Source organism: Mirounga leonina, unplaced genomic scaffold (assembly GCF_011800145.1).
Source record: "Mirounga leonina isolate KUSES-001 unplaced genomic scaffold, KU_Mleo_1.0 Mir_165, whole genome shotgun sequence".
In the NCBI taxonomy this organism is placed as follows: domain Eukaryota; kingdom Metazoa; phylum Chordata; class Mammalia; order Carnivora; family Phocidae; genus Mirounga; species Mirounga leonina.
The window spans coordinates 37,570,774-37,594,006 of NW_023270415.1; the positions used below are offsets into that span (position 1 = coordinate 37,570,774).

Below are 23,233 nucleotides of genomic sequence, written 5' to 3' on the forward strand. Positions count from 1 at the left end.
ATTAAAACTAACAACTTCTATTAATGTGATGTCAAGTGGAATCTTTTTATTCCTTCTCCAAAGAGATAACACAATCTTATGGTATGGAGAGAATTTCAAATACACACAGTACTGGCTTACTCAACTGGGGCAATGTTATATCGGGCAAGCCCACCACCTTTAGCAATTCAGTCATCTCATCTGTAAAATAAAGGCCTAAAGGAGACAGCTCTGAGTCAGAAATTCCTTTTCTGAAATTCTGTAATTTTCAGAATAAGAACAGTAATACCAGATGAAACAATAAAACAAATTTTTATAAGCACATCTATTACTAGGATCCAGAGATAAAACTTAAAAGAGAGACAGAAGAGGGGAGAAAGGGAAGGAGGGAGGAAGTACAAAGAAATATCATAAGCTGTATCTACACGTTTTGTAATTTTAAGTTTAGTAAATAAAATCATTTTACCAAATTTACATGCATTAAGGAATCTTCTTAAAGGAATCTTATAGTGAACCTACATTCTGTTTTCTATTATGTGACTGAAACAAAGACAATTTAATAACATTGCTTTATAAAACTATACCTCAGACTTTAAGAACTACAAAACTCCTTTTAATATTTATTGCAAATATGTTTTAAGTGGCTTAAAAGGTATTTAGTTAAAGGTAGTTAGTTAAAAGGTAAGTAGTTTAAAAGGTATTTTTCAAATGCTTAACATTTGTTTTTTGTATGTCCTGGGTTAATGTAACAGAACTCAATTATATGTGCAATTATGATAGTACTATATGAATATTTTTAAAGTATTATAATCAAGTGATCACATATAACTACTTATAAGTCAGGCAATTCAGAATTGTTTTATTATCTTACTTTTTTGAAACTGTAAATATATTACATAAATTAGTTAGAAACGTTGGCTCCATAAAATAAAAACATTTTTAATATATAATTAATAATAATGTTATACAGGTAATTACATTATCCTAAATGGGGAAACATCCTAAATGGGGAAACACATCCTTTTAGTCAACAGTGAGATAAATGTGGCTACTAATACTTCCTCTATACAACACTGCTCTACACGTCCCAGTAGGTACAAAACAGAAAGAGAGAAAAAGGAAAAGCATCAGAAGCATAAGGATTAAAAAAAACAGGAATTATTATTTACAGATAATATGATTTTTACAACAAAAAGGACTATAGATACATTAGAAATAAAAGGGGAGTCTAACAAGGTGGCAGGATATAAGATTAATATCTAAATGTCTACTGAATTTATATACACCAGCAATAAACAACTAGAAAATGTACTTAAAGAGAGAATATTATCTATTTATATTCTACCTATCTGACATATCATATCTACCACAGAATATGTAGTACCTAGGAATAAATCTAATAAAAGGTACTCAAGATCTTTATAGGGAAATTGTAAAAATTCTCACCAAATTGGTTTGTGAATTCAATGGAATTCCTAATCAAAATCCCAACAGCGTTTTTGAAAAGATGATTCTAAAATGTATATGGAAAAACAAAGAGCCAAGAATGGACAGGATGCTTCTAAAGAAGAGCAGAGACATTTGCCATACCAGATATGAGAACTTAATTGAAGTCACAGTAATTAAGACAATGTGGTAAATGTGGTATTGGTACAAGGACATCTTGACCAATGGAATAGAGAAAAGCCAAAAACATTCCTACGCATATATGGGACTTTGGTATAAAACAGAATCAATTCCAAATAGATTAAAAGCAAATTTCAAAAACAAAGTATCAAAACACTAGCAACAAATTAGTAAAAAATACAGGTGAATATTTTTTTGATCTATGAAGAGAAAGAGATTTCTTAAAATACAAAAATCACTGCTAAGAAAGAAAAGGTTGTTAATTTTTAGTATATTAAAATTAAGGACTTTCATGTAGCACACAGTAAAACATTAATTACGAAGTGGTAAAAGATTTTGCAATATACACAAGTGAAAAAAGGATTAATATCGAGAAAGAGAAAGAACTTCTACAAATAAAAAAGAATACACAAATATATAATTACCATATGATCCAGGAATTGCACTCTTGGGCATCTATCCCAAAGAAATGAAAACTTACATTCACAAAGAAACTTGTACATGCATGTTTATAGAGGTTTTATTTGTAACAAAAATTGGAAAAATGTAAGAATGACTCAAAAACTGCAGTATACACATATATATATACACAATACTGATCAGGAATTAAAAAGGATGAACAATTGATACAACTTAGATGAATCTCCAAGAAATTGTGCTGAATGAGAAAACCAGTCCTTAAGTGTATATGCTATGATTTCATTTATACAACACGTTTTTAAAAGACAAAATTTTAGAAATGGAGAATAAATTAGTGGTTTTCCAGGATTTAGGGACATGGAATGGGAGGTGGGAAAGGTAGGGAGGGAAGTGGGTGTGGTTATAAAAGAACAGGAGGGATCCTTGTGGTGATGGAACTGTTCTGTATCTTGACTAAGGTGGTGAATATATGTACCAAGTGATAAAACTGTATAGAACACACACACACTCACTCAAAAACTGGGAAATCCATATAAAAAAATACAATTAGAAAACTGGGTAAAAGACATGAGCAGGTATTTCAGAACAGGAAAAACAGATGTCCAATAAATATCAGAAGAAATGTTAAGCATCACTAGTGATGAGAAAAATAGAAACAAAAATCACGGGATAGGATTATATATCCATTCAATTAGCAAATATGGTAAAGTCTAACAATACCAAGTGTTGAAAACAATATGCATCTACTTGATCTCTTACATACTGTGGGTGGGAGTATGAAGTGGCAAACAATTTGATACTACCTCCAGAGGTTGAGTATTCACTTAACTTATAACCCAGCAGTTCTAACCCTAAGAATATTCTTCAAAGAAAACCTTGCAGAAGTACCACCAGGAAACATACAAATATGATCTCAGTAGCAATGTTTACACGATAAAATGTAATTCTTGTATATCCTTTACCTTGTTAATTCGGTACAATAAAAAAGTTACAGACAAAATTGCCTTTTTTATTTTTTTACTAATAAAGATAATTCGTACCTTTGGAGTTTATCCATAATTGAGTGAACCCATTTTTTCTGAGAGTCAGGAATTAGAGTCTGTGAATTTGTTATTCCTACATCAACAACACAAATTCCAGGGACTGAAAAGAAACTTTCTTCTTCTTCATTTTCTTCTGTTATCAACCTAGCATCTCCTCCTCCAAAAACAACTGCTGAACTTAACTTTTTATGCTAAAAATAGAAATAGAAAAAATATAATAGCCACATTCAATTCCTTGAGTACGTTCTTTTAAATTTATTTTAATTCCAGTATAGTTAACAGTGTTATATTAGTTCAGATGTACAATATGGTAATTCAACACTTCCCTATCATCCAGTGCTCATCACAAGTACACTCCTTAGTCCCTATCACCTATTTCACCCATCACCCCACCTCCTCCCCTCTGGTAACCATCAGTTTGTTGTCTACAGTTAAGAATCTGTTCCTTGGGGGCACCTGGGTGGCTCAGTTGGTTAAGCAACTGCCTTCAGCTCAGGTCATGATCCTGGGGTCCCAGGATTGAGCCCCGTCGGGCTCCCTGCTCGGCAGGGAGTCTGCTTCTCCCTCTGACCCTCCTCCCTCTTGTGCTGTCTCTCATCCTCTCTCAAATAAATAAAATCTTAAAAAAACTAATAAAAAATAAAATTCTTTAAATAAATAAATCTTAAAAAAAAAAAGAAAATGTTCCTTGGTTTGCCTTTTTGTTCTATCTGCTCATTTGTTTTGTTTCTTAAATTCCGCACATGAATGAAATCATATGGTATTTGTCTTTCTCCAAATGACTTACTTAGCTTAGCATTATACTCTAGGCTCCATCCATGTCATTGCAAATGGCAATATTTCATTATTTTTTAATGGCTGAGTAATATTATTGTATATATACCACATATTCTTTATCCATTCATTTATATAGGGAAGTAAAATAAAAGTAGAACTGAAATAGAATTCATTCTACTTTTTGTTTTTTTTTTAAAGATTTTATTTATTTATTTGAGAGAGAGAGAATGAGAGACAGAGAACATGAGAGGGAGGAGGGTCAGAGGGAGAAGCAGGCTCCCCGCCGAGCAGGGAGCCCGATGCGGGACTCGATCCCGGGACTCCAGGATCATGACCTGAGCTGAAGGCAGTCGCTTAACCAACTGAGCCACCCAGGCGCCCTCATTCTACTTTTTGAGAAGACAATCCAAGATTCCACTCAGAAAATCCCCAGTTTACCAGGTATCTCTGCAGCCCTGGAATTGTTACATTCTTTGCACTTCCTTATCATACTTACTTCACAGTGCTCTAACTGTGGGCTTGCTTGCATTTTCCACCTACAACATAAACTCTCTGAACCCCCATTTCAGCACACAGAAGACATTCAACATCTATTTACTAACTGACCAAGTAAGGACTTAAATCAGTTTTCTGTCCCCACCCCTCACTTATAGATTTATATAAACTTAATTTATTGGCCAATTAACATGTCAAAAAAAATATCTCACATACATGAATACCAGGCAAGTTCTGGTGCCTAGATAGTTTCACTTCACACTTCTACACAAAATCTCAAAAAAAATATAACTGTTGATAACAGTAATAATTTATCCTAGTTTATAATGTTTTAAGAAAATTTAGCTCATAAGATTACCTGTTTGGCATTTAGAAATACAAACGTTTTCCCTTTGAAGATATGCTTTCTTTCATGTCGTCCTGACAGATCAATGTTTTTATTTCCAATAGCTGGTTCATCAATAGGTGGGTAAAAGCTGTACAAAAAATTTAAAGAATATTTTAATTATACATTATTCTGTATGTATACTGTTAAATTTATAAATAGAGTGGCTATCTAGACACTAGGAAGGTTTAATTTTCCTAACATCATTAACTCATCATTATTTTTTTAAAAAAGAGTTTTATCTGGGACAAAATGGTGACAGATGCCATATAGAATTGCATAACTGTTCCTTATTTTCTGAAAAAATATAATCCAAGGGTAGACCATCCTAAAATATGATTTAATATACAGGAGTCGAACAAGTTATGTGAATTATAAAAGGTTGAAAGAGACACTGTCCATAAAGATGAAATTCTATCCGCATCTTGTGTTTCCTGGGAACCAATATGTGTTAACAATGTTCACATCCAATTCTATGAACCACTATTTTAAGTGTTTTTAGAGATCCCTTTGGAGAAGCCCAGGAAATTTTAAAACTTAAAATATTTGTCAATTTAAATAAAATTTCCAAAGTGAGATTAGAAAACACAATCTTTTGGGGTGCCTGGGTAGCTCAGCTCATTAAGCATCTGACTCTTGATTTCAGCTCAGGTCATGATCTTGGGTTTGTGGGAGTGTCAGGCTCTGCACTGGGTGTGGAGCCCGCTTGGGATTCTCTCTCCCTACCATAAACAATCTTTTAGCTCTTTAACATAAGGCTATAAAACATCTTATCCATGAAAATGAAGGAAAAGAAAATACATAAAATCAACAGATAATTATTAAGCCTCACATCAGTTCAGTTTCAACGTTCTTTATAATCAAATCTTTTGCTACAGCAATTTATAGCTGATCAGTCTTTCAGCTTAACTCTACCTTCAAGTAAAAATTACCAATTACTAACGCTCATGGATAAGAAAACTCAATATCATCAAGATGTCAGTTCTTCCCAACTTGACCTATAGATTAAATGTAATCCCAATAAAGCCCCCAGCAAGTTATTTTGTGGATACTGACAAACAGATTTTAAAGTTTATATGAGAGGCAAAAGACCTAGAATACCCAGCATAATATTAAGGAAGAACAAAGTTGGAGTACTAATACAACCCAAATTCAAGATTTACTGTAAAGCTACAGTAATCAAGAGTCTGATACTATGAAAATAGACAAAAGAGAATAGAGAGCCCAGAAATAGACTAACATAAATATACCCAACTGATTTTTAACAAAGGAACAAAGGCAGTACAATGGAGCTCAGATAGTGTTTTCAACAAATGATGAGGATACTGGATACTGGACATTCACATACAAAAAAATGAATCTAGACGCAGACCTTACAGTGTTCAGAAAAATTATCTCAAAATGGATCACAGACCTAAAGTAAATGCTAAACTATAAAACTCCTAGAAGATAACATAGATAACACAGAAGAAAATCTAGATTACCTTTGTTACGGCAGTGACTTTTTAGATACAACACTGGGCATGATCTATGAAAGAAGTAATTATAAGCTAGACTTCATTAAATTTTAAAATGTCTAAAGAAATTTTTTAACTTCTGCTCTGTGAAAGACAATGTCAAGAAAATGAGATGATGTATCAGAAAGTGGAAGAAAATATTTGCAAAAGACACATCTGATAAAGGACTGTTACTCAAAATATACAAAGAACTCTCAAAATTCAACAATAAGAAAACAAACAACCTGATTAAAAAATGGGCCAAAATCCTGTAGCAACTTCTTGCTACACATGTCTCCAGAGACAAGGGAAACAAAAGCAAAAATGAACTATTGGGACTTCATCAGGATAAAAAACTTTTGCCAGCAAAGGAAACAAAACTAAAAGGCAACCTAGGAAATGGAAGCAGATATTTGCAAATGTCTTATCAGATAAAGGGCTAGTATCCAAAATCTATAAAGAACTTATCAAAATCAACAACCCAAAAAATAAAAAATTCAATCAAGAAATGGGCAGAAGACATGATGAACAGACACTTCTCCAAAGACATACAAATGTGGCACCTGGTTGGCTCAGTCATTAAATGTCTGCCTTCGGCTCAGGTCATGATCCCAGGGTCCTGGGATGGAGTCCCACATCGGGCTCCCTGCTCGGTGGGAAGCCTGCTTTTCCCTCTTCCACTCCCCCTGCTTCTGTTCCCTCTCTCACTGTCTCTCTGTTGAAAAATAAATAAAATCTAAAAAAAAAAAAAAAAAAAAAAAGACCTACAAATGGCTAACAGACGCATGCAAAATGCTCAACATCAATCCTCATCAGGAAAACACAAATCAAAACCACAATACCATCTCACACTGGTCAGAATGGCTAAAATTAACAACGCAGGAAACAACAGATGCTGGCAAGGATGTGGAAAAAGGGGAACCCTCTTACACTCTTGGTGGGAATGCACACTGATGCAGCCACTCTGGAAAACAGTATGGAGGTTCCTCAGAAAGTTAAAAATAGAACTACCCTACAGCCCACAATTGCACTACTAGGTATTTATCCAAAGGATACAAAAAGAGTGATTCGAAGGGACACATGCACCCCAATGTTTATAGAGCAATATCCATAATAGCTAAAATATGAAAAGAGCCCAGATGTCCACTGACAGATGAATGGATAAAAATGTAATATATACATATACACATACACACACACAGGAATATTATTCAGCCATCCAAAAGAATGAAATCTTGCCATATACAATGACATGGATGGAACTAGACAGTATTATGCTAAGTGACGTGAGTCAGTCAGAGAAAGACAAATACCATAGGATCTCACTCATATGTGGAATTTAAGAAACAAAACAGATGAACATAGGGGAAGGGAAGGAAAAATAAAATAAGATAAAAACAGAGAGGGAGGCAAACCGTTAGAGACTCTTAACTATAGGAAATAAACTGAGGGTTGTTGGAGGGGATGGGGGTAGCTGGGGAGATGAGGTAATTGGGTGATGGGCATTAAGGAGGGCACTTGATGTAATGAGCATTGGGTGTTATATGCAACTGATGAATCACTAAATTCTAACCCTGAAACTAATAATACACTATATGTTAACTCAATTGAATTTAATAATTTTTTTTAAAAAGGGCTAAAATCTTAACAGCTACCTCACCAAAGAAATAGATAACAAAGAAGCACAAGATGCTCAACACATCATGTTATCAGAAAAATGCAAATTAGAACGAGACACTATTACACATCTATCAGGATGGCCAAGATCCAGAACATAAACAACACCAAAGTTTGTGAGAATGTGGAGTGGCAGGAACTTTCATTCACTGCTGATGAGAATGCAAAATGGTAAAGCCACTTTGGAAGACAGCTTGGCACTTGCTCACAAAACTAAACACATTGTTACTGTATGATGCAGCAACTGCACTCCCTGGTACTTAATCCAAAAGAGCTGGAAAGTTACGTCCACACTAAAACCTGATACGGATGTGAATAGCAGCTTTATTCTTAACTGCCATAACTTGGAAGCAACCCAGATGTCCTTCAGGAGGTGAATGGATAAACTGTAGTACATTCAAACAATGAAATATTACTCAGCACTAAAAAGAAATGAGCTACCAAGCCATGAAGACATGAAGACACTTTAAATGCATGTTACTAAGTGAAAAAAGCCATTCTGAAGTGGCTACCTACCGTATTATTCCAACCATATGACATTCTGGAAAAGGCTAAACTATGGAAACAGTAAAAGTTCAGTGGTGGCTGGGAGTTGGCGAGGTGGCGACGATGAACAGGTAGGGTACAGAGGGTTTTCAGGGCAGTGAAAATACTCAGTTTGATATTATAATGATTGATATATGTCACTATATATTTATCCAAACCCACAGAATGTACAACACCAAGAGTAAACCCCAATGTAAACTATGAAATTTGGGTGATTATGATGTCAATGTAGGTTCATGCCACTTTGATGGAGGTACCCCTATTGGGGGAGGCAAAGCATGTGTGGAAACAGGAGGTATCTGGGAAGCCTCTGTATCTTCCTCTCAATTTTGGTATGAACCTAAAACTGCTCTTAAAAAAAAAATCTTAAAAAAGTTACTAACACATCATGGTGATGACGAGGAAACAATGTAGGACAGGGGAAATTCACAACCTGGACAATTAGTCACTAAACAATCCAGACTTAGCCATCTGCAGAGAGGAACATCCAATATGGTAAAAATATTTTGGTCATGAGGATCACCATCCCACATTTTACAACTAATTTTCTTACATTTTTTTTCCCCCTCAGATTTCTCCTTGGCAACATACCTATTTCTCAAAGTTATCTAAGTCATAATTAAAAAATTACATTAATTTTTTTAAATAACTGATTAAATCACAAATGTGTTTTAACCTGCTACAATGGATATTGTACATCTATTCCAAGACAGTGATTCCTAGAAACTGCAATCTCAAATAAATGAGTTATCTGCAGGCAACAGCTGACCTAGCCAACAAGATGAAATGCAACCCATTGCATTATTCTGATTTTCTAAATAACTGACTTTATAATTCTATTTATTTACTTTTAAAGACACAGATAATAGTGGAAACTATTTTAACCGTTAAAGTTAAATCTACGATAAGAAAAGTTAGTGCTAGAAAATTAGTAAATATTCTTTCTAATTCATAAATAGGATAAACTTTTAGTATTTCTTTGAATGCCTTTTATCCTCTCCCTTTTAATAAGAATTCTCCCATATTTCACACTTCTTTCAGTGTGAAAGGCAACTATCACTTCACTTAAACACAAATGGCTAGTCCACGAATTAGTGTACATAGTACTCTAACACCGGATGATGGAGCCAGTCCTAGGCAAAAATGGTGTGTAAATGTTTGACACATACATATACCTCAACAGATGTGAGTCTTACTGCCTTCCAATGACAATGAAAAATGATTTTTAAATTACCTACACCACTATTACACTGTCGTTCTTAATTTTGCCCCAAATAATAGTTTATTGTCCCCGGAGAGCAGTTAATTATAGTTTAGTTCAATGAAGAGTAAACATTTGTTAAACCTTGAATCAGGTTCCTAAAGACAGGTGCCTAATATACCCTTAGTTTTTCTCGATGGCACTACCAGAGTTCTAATTTTAATGTGTCTGATTTTTAGTATTTGGCTCTTCTACCAACTGCCATGAGGGCAGAAACTATAATGCTTTTTGGCTCATCACTATATCCTCAGGTCTATCTTGCCTAATTCATGGTAGGCATTCAGAAATATTTGATAATAGGGGCGCCTGGGTGGCTCAGTCATTAAGCGTCTGCGTTGGGCTCAGGTCATGCCAGGGTCCTGGGATCGAGCCATTCATCGGGCTCCCTGCTCCACGGGAAGCCTGCTTCTCCCTCTCCCACTCCCCCTGCTTGTGTTCCTTCTCTCGCTGTGTCTCTCTCTGTCAAATAAATAAATAAAATCTTAAAAAAAAAAAATTGGTAATAAACTGATAGTACAAAATATAAATTAAAAATGCATCTAATAAAAATAGACAAAAATATAAACATCCCTTAATTCCCTCAATATACAGATTTGAGCTTTAAAATTCTGGGACTGAAAAAATATATTTTGGTTTTCTTTTAAAAACAGTGGTAAATTGGGGCACCTGGGTGGCTCAGTCGTTAAGCATCTGCCTTCAGCTCAGGTCATGATCCCAGGGTCCTGGGATGGAGCCCTGCAGAGGGCTCCCTGCTCAGCGGGAAGCCTGTGTCTCTCTCTCCCACTCCCCCTGCTTGTGTTCTCTCTCTCGCTGTCTCTTTCTCTGTCAAATAAATAAATAAAATCTTAAAAAAAAAAAAAAAAGTGGTAAATTTGAGCCACTCAGTAAGACTGATTTTGCAAAAAAATACATCACTGTATTGTGAAGAATCTAACCAAATGTTGGAGTCTGGTACACGTGTATACATATACATATATATGCATATGTATGATAAATAAAATTATTAATACAGTGATAAATAATACACTGTGCTTTGAACTTTATATATCTAAACAAGCTTTTTTCTCGTTAATAGTATAAAGATGAGAACAAGAAACTAATAAATAAATGTGAGGAAAACACCACTAAAAATCAGTATTTCTGAAGCAATATGTTCTAGAACTTTTAAAGTATTTCTGAGGCTCCAGTGATTTGATAGCTAGTAAAAAATTTGGAAAAGAGTAAACTAACTTGGCAGAGACCAAGGTTAGAGGCACATTGCCTAAATAATAGGCTACTGCAAATATAATCTCCAATTTCTATAATGAAAAAATTAAAACATTTTTTGGCACACTTATATAGAAACTTTGAGAGCTACAAATAATGTTTTATTAAATAGTAACTAGTACATATAATTCACAAATTCTACAAAAATATTAATCTAGAAATACTGATTTTTTTCTGTACATTTTATGACTTGTTTAAATTCTTTGTATCATCTTCAATAAATCTCATCTAATTCAAAGCACATCATCTTAATTTCTGTCCCAAGATTTTTCAAATACACAATTTTTCTCAATTCATGTATAATCCTTGTCATGGAAACTGTATTTCAAGCCACACCATTCATTTGCCCAACATCTGGACAGCTGTTTATTTCATTAGTCAGTCCTATAGGTATATGTTCATTATTTGTACAACAACTTATATTGCTTCCTTTTGGTGATCTCTAAAAGGCCCAAGTTACATTGACATTCACAACTTGTAAATATAAGGTTATATAGTCAGGAACAAATTTCTGCTGTATGTTAAATTTCTTTGCCTTGAATTTTGATTGATTATATACAGTCAACTCCATAAACTAAGACTGCTTCAGACTAATGTGTCTCTTGGGTCCGATATTTGATTACAAGCCAGTAAGTTAGCCTGTTCCTGTTTCTTGGATGTGGGCAGAAGACACAAGACTCCTAGATCAGAGACAAAGTGAGCAGCAAGCCTCTGCATATCTGTGGTAGATCTCCCTGACCAAGTCTGGTCAGGATGATATAAAAGGCACATACAGTAGGTTGTGTTACAGGAGAGAGGAACAATGAACTTGAGAATCCATGAGTTTCATAGCAAGCTATAAGCAGGCCTGTTCTTTGTCCCGAAAGGGACACTACCTCTTCCCTTAAGGCTTTTCAATGCAAACCCTGAGAAATGGCCTGGGTATATAGGGCAGTCAGTGCCTTGCATTCTTGGCACATTTGACAAGTTGTATATGAATGCAAAGGTTAACTTTCTCCCAAAAGTGTTTTCCCAAATACAATGCTTGTTATTTGAAATTCAGTAATTGAGAGAGCACTCCATGATACGAAATTGTAAAAATTCAAGCAAAAGTTAACTCCTTCTAAGGGATCATTTCTTTACATTCAGAAAATATACAATATTTTAATGAGCTTCCTTTAATAAAGTATTGATTATCAAAATAAATATTTTAAATGGAGTCTTCTAAAAATGACTTCATCTACATTGGTATTTTGATGACAATTTAGGCAAATGAGATCTCACAAATCATGTCAGGTACATGAAACTTAAACTCCGTCTTACCCTGTCTCTTGGCAACAGTGCAAAGATGAAGACACAACTGCACTAAATAGAGCTATACTTTTTGTTAGGTTAAAAATATCCCTTTTATTTTAAATACAGTGAAGTTATTAAACAATCTTAGAGCAAGATGTTTTATTATAGTCATCTAAGTTAATATAGTCATACATTGAAGCCAGAAAAAATTACGCTGAACCTAAAGTCAAAAATAGACCCAGGTTAAACATACTGGGGAGTCTGAACAGTAAGTAGAAATCAATGACTAATCCTAAAACTTTCAAGACTATAAAACACATATCATCAGTAGTAAAAACCTATCAGACTATTCCACTCCCAAGTAATATAGGATTAACAATCGTTTATTATCTGTAGCAAGCGTCTTTATTTATGGTATTTATTGGCTTCCATAGGGAGGATCATGAAAAGGCTTTAGAGGAAGATGTGATTCTGTTGAAATACTAGGCACGCTGGTAGTATGAAAGTGAAGTTTCTGGAGGAAACTGTGAAAACAGTGTTTTCACGTTCTCACAGGAGTCTAGGATTCAAAAAAGGTTTACAATTATCTATTTTAAAATCTGAGGACCTCTTTCCAGAATCCAAAAATATTACATTATTAGTTAACCCAAATATAAAATACAAAAACCTCCCAAATGGAAAAAAAAAAAAAAAGAAAAAGAATAAAAATCTGACTTTCAGTTACTTTTAAAAACAGGCACATATTATTAGGCATAAATAATCTCCCCACCTCAAAAAAAAAAAACAAAAACACCAGCATTAGGCAAAATTGTTTATGACAGCTAATGATATTTTACAACTACTAATAAAATTCTTAACTTGCATTAACATTTTAGATTTTTAAAGACTCAAATATTCAAAGTTGTCTTATAGAGATTAAGATGAGCTTATAGTTTGCCTACTATGCCATACAGACTATTATCTATTGACTTTTTTTTTTTTTTGGATTTTATTTATTTATTTGACAGAGACAGAGAGAGAGAGCACAGATAGGCAGAGCAGAAGGCAGAGGGAGAGGGAGAGGGAGAAGCAGGCTTCCCACTGTGCAGGGAGCCTGATGCGGGGCTTGATCCCAGGACCCTGGGATCATGGCCTGAGCCGAAGGCAGCGCTTAACCGACTGAGCCACCCAGGCGCCCCTTGACATATTTTAAGCAAGCATGTTCTTGTGCTAAGTTGACTAAAAACACCCACCATTTTATAGTCACCAGCAATTTAACCATGCAATCTGAAAATAAAAATCCAAATATCTTCCTCCTCAACCACAGCTTATATTACCTTCAAAGCATCACAAATACTATACAGTAGAGAGATCCCTTAGTCTGGTGGTTCACAAATTCAGCAGAGCATCTAAAATCATCATCACCATCATCATAAAGCTACTGTGAATCTTACACGGTATTATTGCAATTGGCAGCATTTCTTTTAACAAGCACCTATTATAGTGCCAGGCAAAATGCTCAGACTTTGTATACTCTATTACTTAAAATAACTAATACTACTTAAATACTTAAATATAGAACAGATATTAGTCTCATTTTTCAAGGGAGGTAACTGATGATCAAAAGAAATAAGCTCCATTCCCAAGGCCACAGTGCTGTTAATATTTTGGCCCAGGACTATGTGACTCCAGAACAGGGTTGCTGCACAACCCAATTCCAGGGGTACTGCTTCCATGATGTCAGGCCCTGGAACATGTTGTGGCCTTTTGATTGTACCTCCGTGCCATTTGCTGTCCTTCAATTTTTTTGTTTAAATATTGGCACATATGGGGGCACCTGGGTGGATCAGTCGGTTAAGCATCTGCCTTCAGCTCAGGTCATGATCTCGTAGTCCTGGGATCGAACCCCATGTCAGACTCCCTGATCAGTGGGGAGTCTGCTTCTCCCTCTCCTGCCCAGCTCTCCTCGTGCTCTTTCTCTAATAAATAAATAAAATCTTTAAAAAAAATATTGATACATATGTAACATTTGTTTTACTGAGATAAAGAACACCAACAAACCCTTCTTTTACATACTAACAACAAAAAAAACTTTGTTAAACTGAACACTACATCCTGAAACAGTCGTTAAAGAGGGAATCAACCTAAATAAAATCAGTGCTATTGCATTCTGTATGCTGTATTATATTTAAAATACACAATACAGGAGCTTCCAGGTTGGCGAACACATGGAGGTGCTGGGAGAGTAGTGTACCTGGAGAGAGCATGAAGCTCCTTGCCCTTTCCCCATACCTTGCCTTGTGTATCTCTTCATCTGGCTGTTGGTTAGTATCCTTTATCATATCCTTTAATAAACTGGTATAGGTTAAAAAAAAATACAGATATACCTTTCAATTTGTGGAGGTTGTTTATTGGACTTAACTGCTTTAAGAAATTCAGTAAAATATTCTGGCTTTACAATCGGACGTCCACAAATGAGTGCGCATATTGTCTGGAAAGAAGAAAACATATGTGAATACAAATACTCATGTGCTAGCTTTTCTTTAAAGAAAGGTTTTAAGTTAGAGACTACAAAGGGGCTGTTCTGTTTATTATGCTTTTCCTTTCATTTCTCTAAATTTATAAAGAAGTCACAATCTATAAAACTGAAGTATTTGGTCACTGTTTAGTTTTAGTATACAAATCTCTATATAATCATTTAATTTTAAGAAGCCACCCATTACAGTATTAATTTAAAAACTGCTTTGGGGAGGGCAGAACAATGTAACATAAAATAAGTCAATTTTAAAGTGTATTCCAATTTAAAAGTTCTTAAATTGTTAAAAAGTAGATCGCAGAATTAAGTAAATATAACAACTACCCTAGAGAAGACAGTATCAAGAGATAAACATGAACTATAATAAGATCTTTTCTGCCTAAATACCTTTTGAACAGATTCTAACTATGGAATAAAGTATTTTCAATAAAGTAAATAAAGGAATAACTGTTTGGAGTGGGGTAAAAGCTCAAAATAAGTACACAGAGATTGGGGGTAAGGGTGGAGAAACTTTAACTAGCAACTGACCTAAGCTATAAACATCAAATAAAATGTACCACAAAATCTGAAAAAGATTAGAAAATACCACCACTGGAGATGAAAATAAAGATTCAGCATAATCTTAGGAAATAATCCCACTGAAGAATTTCTAAGTATGCTTCTAATAACATGGGGTATTAATTAAATATGAGCACGCAATGTAGGGTGCCTCTCAAAACTGGAATCTGAATACAACAACCTCAAATGTGAGTGAAATAACTGGCCTCTGGCAGGAAGGAAGCTCCAATAGATGTGATCCTGGGCAAAGGATTTAAGTGCTCCATGTCTCAGTTGCCTCTTCAGAAAATAAAAACTGAACCGAAATGTTCCTTAAGTTTCCTTTTGGTTCTAACATTTAACGATTTTAAAAATACAAGGTAACCTGTACTTTTGGAAAATTTACTCAAAAAATAATAACTAGTTTTCTTTTTTGGCACATGACTGATCAAAAGTACTGAAAAAGGATTGCTCTGCAAGTCGTTGCTGGTATATATACAGTGACGCTCTAATATCCAGTGCCGTTAGTATCTCGGTCACTGGAACAGCGTGTACTCCGGTGAATGGACGCTAGTTCCAAGTCTGTCACAGACTCAGTAAAATATCTCTCAAGACCATCTAACTGCCTTTGCTCATATTTCATATCCACCAAGTGAGCACATAATGACCTAAATCTCACTTCTCAGGTACCTTAGTATCTTTAAGGGGATTGTGTTGGGAGTGCACACATAAATATGTGGTCACTATAAAGTTCCATACCTACTATAAACTAATAAATGGATGTTTTGATTTATTAGCATAAATTAGTACTCAGGAGGCCAATTACTCTGCTGAATTTATAAACTTCATAAACTTGCAAAGATCCTTCATCAGAGATAACCCCACCAACATACAAGTTTAACCTGAGGTTCAATCTGAGCAGCAAGCCTTTCTCTACGACATCTGTTTAGCTGTAATATACATATTTTAATTATATTAGATATTAAAGGATTTTTGTACCATCTAATAAAGGAATCTAAATATTTGTTGCTTTTTACTATAGATATTAACCTAAAACAATCTCACATATCTATAATCAACCTGTTTAAAAAGAGACGAATCACCTCCCAATGTCATTCTTCAATTAGCTTTGGATATAACCAAATCTGATGAAGATGCAAAATCTGAAAACATACCAAAATATATCACTGTTTTAATGAAGAGTTGGCATCTTCTAATGGTACATATCTACATATCTCTAGATGGTGAAGATACATTAAGGTAATATTAAACTATACGAACTTAAAAAGTTGGGGCGCCTGGGTGGCTCAGTCGTTAAGCGTCTGCCTTCGGTTCAGGTCATGATCCCAGGGTCCTGGGATCAAGCGGCATCGGACTCCCTGCTCAGTGGGAAGCCTGCTTCTCCCTCTCCCACTCCCCCTGCTTGTGTTCCCTCTCTCACTGTGTCTCTCTCTGTCAAATAAATAAATAAAATCTTAAAAAAAAAAAAAAACTTAGAAAACCAAATAGAAACTGAGTAAGAGAGGATGAGACCATGAGATGAGCTGGAGGAAGACAACTTGATAGAAGGGACTAGAGATGCTAATTTTGGAGCACTGCCAGTGGACTTCACTTTGCTTTTAGACTGAAGATACCAACTACACACTGTAATAAACTCACTGGTGAAAATATGACATATATCATTTTTAAAATGTTAAGTCAAAATCAAATATAATTTTATATGCTTTTGCTTGTCTCAAATAATAAACAGGTTATCTGAAACATCATTCGAGCCTAAATGGCACACGAAGGCATGGGTTGACATATATAAACCCACAACTAACAGTTCTGATAGTTTTAAAGTTAATGGTTTTAAAAATGTTTTGTGTATAGTTGGTGAGTAAGCTTAAATACAAAACTTATTTTAACATAATAAGATGGCATTCAACCTACTTTAATGGTAACTTTGACTGTTATCATGACAAGATGAGTACATTCTTCTGTCCAATTGTTCACAGTAAGTCCTCCAAGTTGCAATATAGCTTGATTTAAAGCAGTTTTCCCAGAAACATCTAAACAAGAAGAGCATGCAACCAAAGGCTCATATTCTACTCTGTAAATGAGAATAAGTTACATAAAGTTGTATTATCATAGCTCCAAAGATGGCAACTTACGGTACTTTAAGCTCACATCACATGCTATTATTTTAATTTTTATGTATTAAACTTTCTAATTCATGAAATTATCACTTCCTAAGTCTTGAGTTGCACTTAAGAAAAAACAATGATCAAAGTTAACATTATATTTTCACTTATGTGTAATCAAACAAATGTAGCTCCCATCAAAGTTCTCAGAGACCATTTGAACTCTTATTCACTCTTGGCACTATCTGTGATTGACAAAATGCACTAACCACATGCGATGCAAAGGGCACTAATGTGCTAAGCAAGAACTAAATTAAATGGTTTTAAATTCATTATCCATAAATCTCATGTCCTTTAAAATTTGCTCAGTGCAAAACAAAACCATCCATTTTTAATATCAATTAAAAAAATTCTTACGTGAATTTACTTTCAAACACTCCAAAAGTAACTCTATCCCCTGTCTTCAAAGCTTGGGAAAGGCCATTCTGCATTTTTTCCTCATTAACAAAGGTACCATACTTAGAATTATCTTTTATTGTCAATATAGGAGGCTCATCTGTTTGACTCTGAAACAAATAAAAATCAATACAGTTAAAGTATTTTACCAATCAGTAAATACAATTCCCGGGGGGGAAAGATTTCAAAACAAAAAGCTGGTAACTTTTTGAATAGGCAACTGGATAGATGGCTAACCTCCCAACATAGAAGGCAATAGTTATTGTTTCGGTTGTGGGCACAGAAAGATCACTCAACTAGAAATTAGTAGTAAATGTCTGAATTCCAGGATCACTCTTCTTAGAACATGCATTTTCTTTATTTTTGTAAGTCAGTGCAGATTTTTCTGACCCCTCAATTTCACACATTTGAGAATTTCTTTGCTTTTGTGTAGTCTGTTTTATCCATGACAGCTTCGTCCCTAAGTTTTTTTTTTTTTACATTATCAAAATAACACTGTAAAAAAATATTCCACCATTGTTGATATGGTTCCTGGCAAGCCTATGTGTGTTGAGAGCTTCTCTGACTATCCCCCTCTGGGCCGTTTTGCTGTTCATGACATGAGACAGATGGTTGCTGTGGGTGTCATCAAAGCAGTGGACAAGAAAGCAGCTGGAGCTGGCAAGGTCACCAAGTCTGCCCAGAAAGCTCAGAAGGCTAAATGAATATTATCCCCAATACCTGCCACCCCAGTCTTAAGCAGTGGTGGAAGAACGGTCTCAGAACTGTTTGTGTCAATTGGCCATTTAAGTTTAATAGTAAAAGACTGGTTAATGATAACAATGCATCGTAAAACCTTCAGAAGGAAAGGAGAATGTTTTGTGGACCATTTGTTTTTTTTGTGTGTGTGTGTGTGGCAGTTTTAAGTTATTAGTTTTTAAAATCAGTACTTTTTAATGGAAACAACTTGACCAAAAATCTGTCACAGAATTTTGAGACCCATTAAAACAAAAGTTTAATGAGAAAAAAAAAAATATTCCAAAGAGAAAAGGTTAGAGTGTCTGACTTAAAGTAATAATTATATTTTTCCTTTAGGAATTTCAATAATCTTTTTTTATACCTAAAAGAATACAGGCACAAAAGCTAAATATTACTGAAAGATCCAGCATTTGTTGATATGTAGTCTTTGCTCAAAATAATGGCTTTTCTTATTATCACCAGTGTTATCATGAGCACAGCCATTTATATATATTATTATTTTTACCATCCACTGTTGTGATTAAAACTAACCAACCAAAACAAACTCAAAGCCATTCAAAGAACTGAGAGAAGCAACAGCTATTTTTCCTAATAAAACAAACCAATTCCCACTGTGAAAACCTACATTATATGGGAAATGCCTGTGTTCACCTGGCTAAACAAACTCTATAAGCAGGAGTGTGATGCTATGTTCACTGCTCTATTACCAGGTTTGGCACAATGATAGACACTGTAAGCACCTACTGTTCATTAAGTAAGTATAACTGTGTTCTACTTCCTTTGAGTTTCTAAATCACAACAACAAACACTGGAACAGAAACTTCAAATATCAAAACAAACACCGCTGTTACCACTACCAAAATTAAGTATTTAATTTTAACATTAAAAAAACTAACACCTTTATGGAATTAAAAATCCTACAAACTCTCTCTTACATACACACCAAAGTAATCATGTAATTTCAACCCCCTTACTTTAAGCTAGTGAAATAAAATTAGTAACATACCAGATTGGTTACAGAAAAGTTAGCAGTTAACACAGCATGATTTCGACTGATTGACTGATCACCTTCAATTAGAATGCCACAGTTTTTCCGTCCAACAATGTATTCAACACCAGTCAAAAGTCTGAATGGTTCTAAGAATTAAAAAAAAGAAAAAAGTAAATGTATAGACACACACATGATTATGTATACATAGGTATAGCAAATACGTAAAATATTTTTGTTTTTAAATGTTAATAATCAACTTCATATAAATCAAACCTGTGATTTCTAGTAAAACCACTGAAAGATGCAAAAGATATTTTATTTTATTTTAAAGATTTTATTTATTTTTTGATAGAGACACAACAAGAAAGGGAACACAAGCAGGGGGAGAGGGAAAACAGGCTTCCTGCAGAGCGGGGAGCCCGATGCGGGGCTCAATCCTAGGACCCTGGGATCATGACATGAGCCAAAGGCAGATGCTTAATGACTGAGTCACCCAGGCGCCCCGCAAAAGATTACTTAAACAGATGGAAAGCTCTAGCATTTTCTAAAGTGAAAACAATACTGAAGTGTCAGAGGTGACTGGCTCAGTCTGCTAAGCGTCTGACTCTTGGTTTCGGCTCGGGTCATGATCTCAGGGTCATGATCTCCAGGTCATGAGACTGAACCCCATGTTGGGCTCAGTGGAGAGTCGGCTTGGGGTTCATCTCTCTCCCTCTGCCTCCCATGCACGTACGTGTCCACTGGCTCGCGCGCACTCTTGCCCTCTAGCAAATAAATTAAAAAAAAAAAACAAGTGTCAATGCTTGTCCAAATTAACTTATACATTTTATACATTACCAGACAAATCACAATACTATGTTTGGAACCTGATAAATAGATTCAAAAATCCACTGGGAAAATAGAATGTAAAAAAACTGTAAAGAAAAATCTGAAATTTACAGGAACTTCCCCTACAAGATGGTAAACTATGCCATAAAGCTATAGTAATTAAAATATATGGTACTGAATTAGGAGTAAACATAGGTCAATGCAAGAAAAGTTCAGACCTGATTTAAGTATATATTTTGGGGAATTTTGTTTTTATGTTACAGGTAGCATTTCAAGTAAGTGAGAAAGTGTTTAGTTTCTAAAAAAAAAAAATGTTGAAAATCACAAATTGTTGTGTAACAGCATATTTGTTGGATTTGTGGGGGCTCATGAGTCCATCACTGGAGTGGTAGGGTAATTAGGGCATATAAACTAGACAAGTAGAAAGGCAAGTCATGTTTGGATCACATTTTGTTATTCAGAAACTCAGCCTAGAGTGGGGTGTTTCAAGGAAAAGAAATCGTGCCTTGGTTTACTTACAGTTTTCTTCTAGAGGAATGGGCCCATAGTGTCCGTTAGATTCTGAAAAGAGGTCACAGTCTCCTAGAAGTCAAGAATGCTGGCCACTGACGGTAAAAGCGTTTTCCCACTGTGATCTACCTCTCTCCACAGGAACTGAGAGCCAGCCACAGACCACAACTGTTCCTGGAAAGGAACTGAGTCCTGCTTCCCAGCAACAGCTTATGTTCTACCTCGGCTCCGTCCAAGTCCACAGGGATGCCTGGATCTTAAGAGTCTTTTACTCTTTATTTTCTAACCACGTGTTTGGTCCTCTTCATACACTGTTCGTAAATTCAGCTTCGAGGCAGATCTTTTGCCGATCAGAATAAACTCCCTGGGGGCAAGACCCAAGCATAGGCTACAGCTGCTTATCCACTAATAAGGACGTTGAGTAGGCGATCAATTAACACGAGATAACCATCTGCCACTGATGAAAGTGCAGAACAGAAAACCAAAACACCCCACTTTCTCAGTTCTGATAACAAAAAAAGGGCTCTAAAACAAAACTGAAATTACGCCTTCCCCGTGGCTGCCATTTACCCAACTCATCTCTGTTTTCTCACAAAATCAAACAATGTGCTCCAACCCAAGTCATCTGTCGCCACAGCGCGTCCAGCCTGGGACAACTTATTCTAGGTGTTGGGCCAAGAGCGGCCAACACTAGAGGCCACAACAGGCGGCCGGCCAATGCTCAACTCGGCGGGGCCTGTAAGCCGCGGCAGCGCTGGTTTTGCCGGAGGAGCTGGTCCCAACCAGCGAGAACCTGGCGGTAGGTCGCGCGAGGGACGCCGCCGCCGCTGACCGGCCCGGCGCCCGGGAAGACAACGCGGTCCCCACACGCAGTCCCACGGTTCGCCTACCCCGTTTCCGCAGCCTCCCGGGGCGGGGACGAAGGCGGCGCCGGAAGGCGGAGAGAGGAACGGGAACCGACCGGAAGCAGCCCTCCTCGGACCCTCTGCCCAACGCGGCTGCTCCCGGGAAGACGGTCCCGGGGCAGCTCCCTTCCGCCCTTACCTCGGGCAGGGCCCGCGGCGGGTAACAGCTTCCACATGGGTCCGGGTCCTCTGAGCCTCCGCCGAGTCGCGAAGGCGTAGCCGCAGCTGAGCGACGTGCGCGGCCGCGGCTCCCGCAATCAGCGAGGGCTCCGGAACGTGCGCGCTCCCGGGAGCTGGGCCGCCTGGGAAGAGGAGGGAGGAGCAGGAGTGAGACGTGGGCTCCTGGTCGCCACCTGGTGGTTAAGGAAAGGAAAAGCGCAGTCTGTATAGAAATGGGTTGTATTAGGTTATGTATGAAGTACGGATCCCATTGGAAGGTGTTCAACGAATATACGATGAATTACGTTTTCTGATTGTGAATGGAAATAATTTGTAAAATTAGCCACAAAGCAACTGAAGGAAATTTTCTAATTAAAGACATTAGCATACTAGCCAGTTATGTAATTTCATGCATTTGTGATTTCTGAAAAATTGCTGTTATTCCTTTGTATGCACCCTAATGATGGTGACAGTTATGAAGATAAAGATTTTACCCCTCAGCTTATTATTTTTGCTCTTCTCCAAGTCGAAATCAACTTCTCCCAACTTCTCTATTTCATAATGTTACCCCTCCATCTAATCAGGAGCTAAACACTGGGGAGTCTATCCTTCCTTTTCATTTCTGCTTGTACCGAACTGGTCCAAGCTCTTCTCTTAATACTCCAGGAGACCCCTAATCCTTCACTACCCATCTCCTGTATAATCCATTCTACATCCTGTACATCACAGAGTAAACACCCTAGAGAATGCTGTGATCATATAATTTCTGGTTTTCTAAAGCATTTGTAACGAGAAGAAAAAAGTGTTAAGAGGCAGTTTTATAACTGTTTTATAATCTCTGTTATAAACATAGATGCAAAAATCCTAAAAACGAAATTAGCAAATGGAATCACCCGAAGTCCTCAAAAAGAAATAAACCTAGCAATAAATCTATCAAAAGATGTGATACAAAGCATTACTGACTACAAAACATTGGCAGAAATTAAAATAAATCCTAAATAAATGCAGTTATACCATGTTTGTAGATGGTTAAGATGTCATTTCTCCCAAAACTGATCTATAAATTCAATGCAATTTCAATGTCCCAGAAGATTTTTTTGAATGGAAATTGATAAGCAAATTCTAAAATATATATGAAAATTCAAAGGCTGAGAATAGTCAAGGTAATTTCAAAAACCAAAGCTGGAGTACTTACACTACCAGATATCAAGATCTATTATGAGGC

General features: G+C 36.0%; 1 protein-coding gene across 4 annotated transcripts in view; it reads right to left on the minus strand.

Annotated features, from left to right (window-relative positions):
- Positions 1–22,135, minus strand: part of NBN (nibrin) — a 44,143-nt gene extending 22,008 nt beyond the window's left edge. Inside the window, exons 1-8 of one of the 4 annotated variants that reach the window (XM_035011494.1) lie at positions 21,989–22,092; positions 20,954–21,308; positions 19,622–19,752; positions 17,839–17,987; positions 17,231–17,390; positions 14,613–14,716; positions 4,699–4,816; positions 3,066–3,259 (exon numbers count right to left, since the gene is read on the minus strand). In XM_035011494.1, the coding sequence (XP_034867385.1) occupies positions 3,066–3,259; positions 4,699–4,816; positions 14,613–14,716; positions 17,231–17,390; positions 17,839–17,912 (650 nt within the window). In that variant the 5' untranslated portion in view covers positions 17,913–17,987; positions 19,622–19,752; positions 20,954–21,308; positions 21,989–22,092. Of the gene's footprint in view, positions 1–3,065; positions 3,260–4,698; positions 4,817–14,612; positions 14,717–17,230; positions 17,391–17,838; positions 17,988–19,621; positions 19,753–20,953; positions 21,402–21,834; positions 21,962–21,988 lie in introns of those variants that run through there. The other 3 variants (XM_035011493.1, XM_035011491.1, XM_035011495.1) reach the window with 3 other exon arrangements.
- Positions 22,136–23,233: the final 1,098 nt, after the last annotated feature.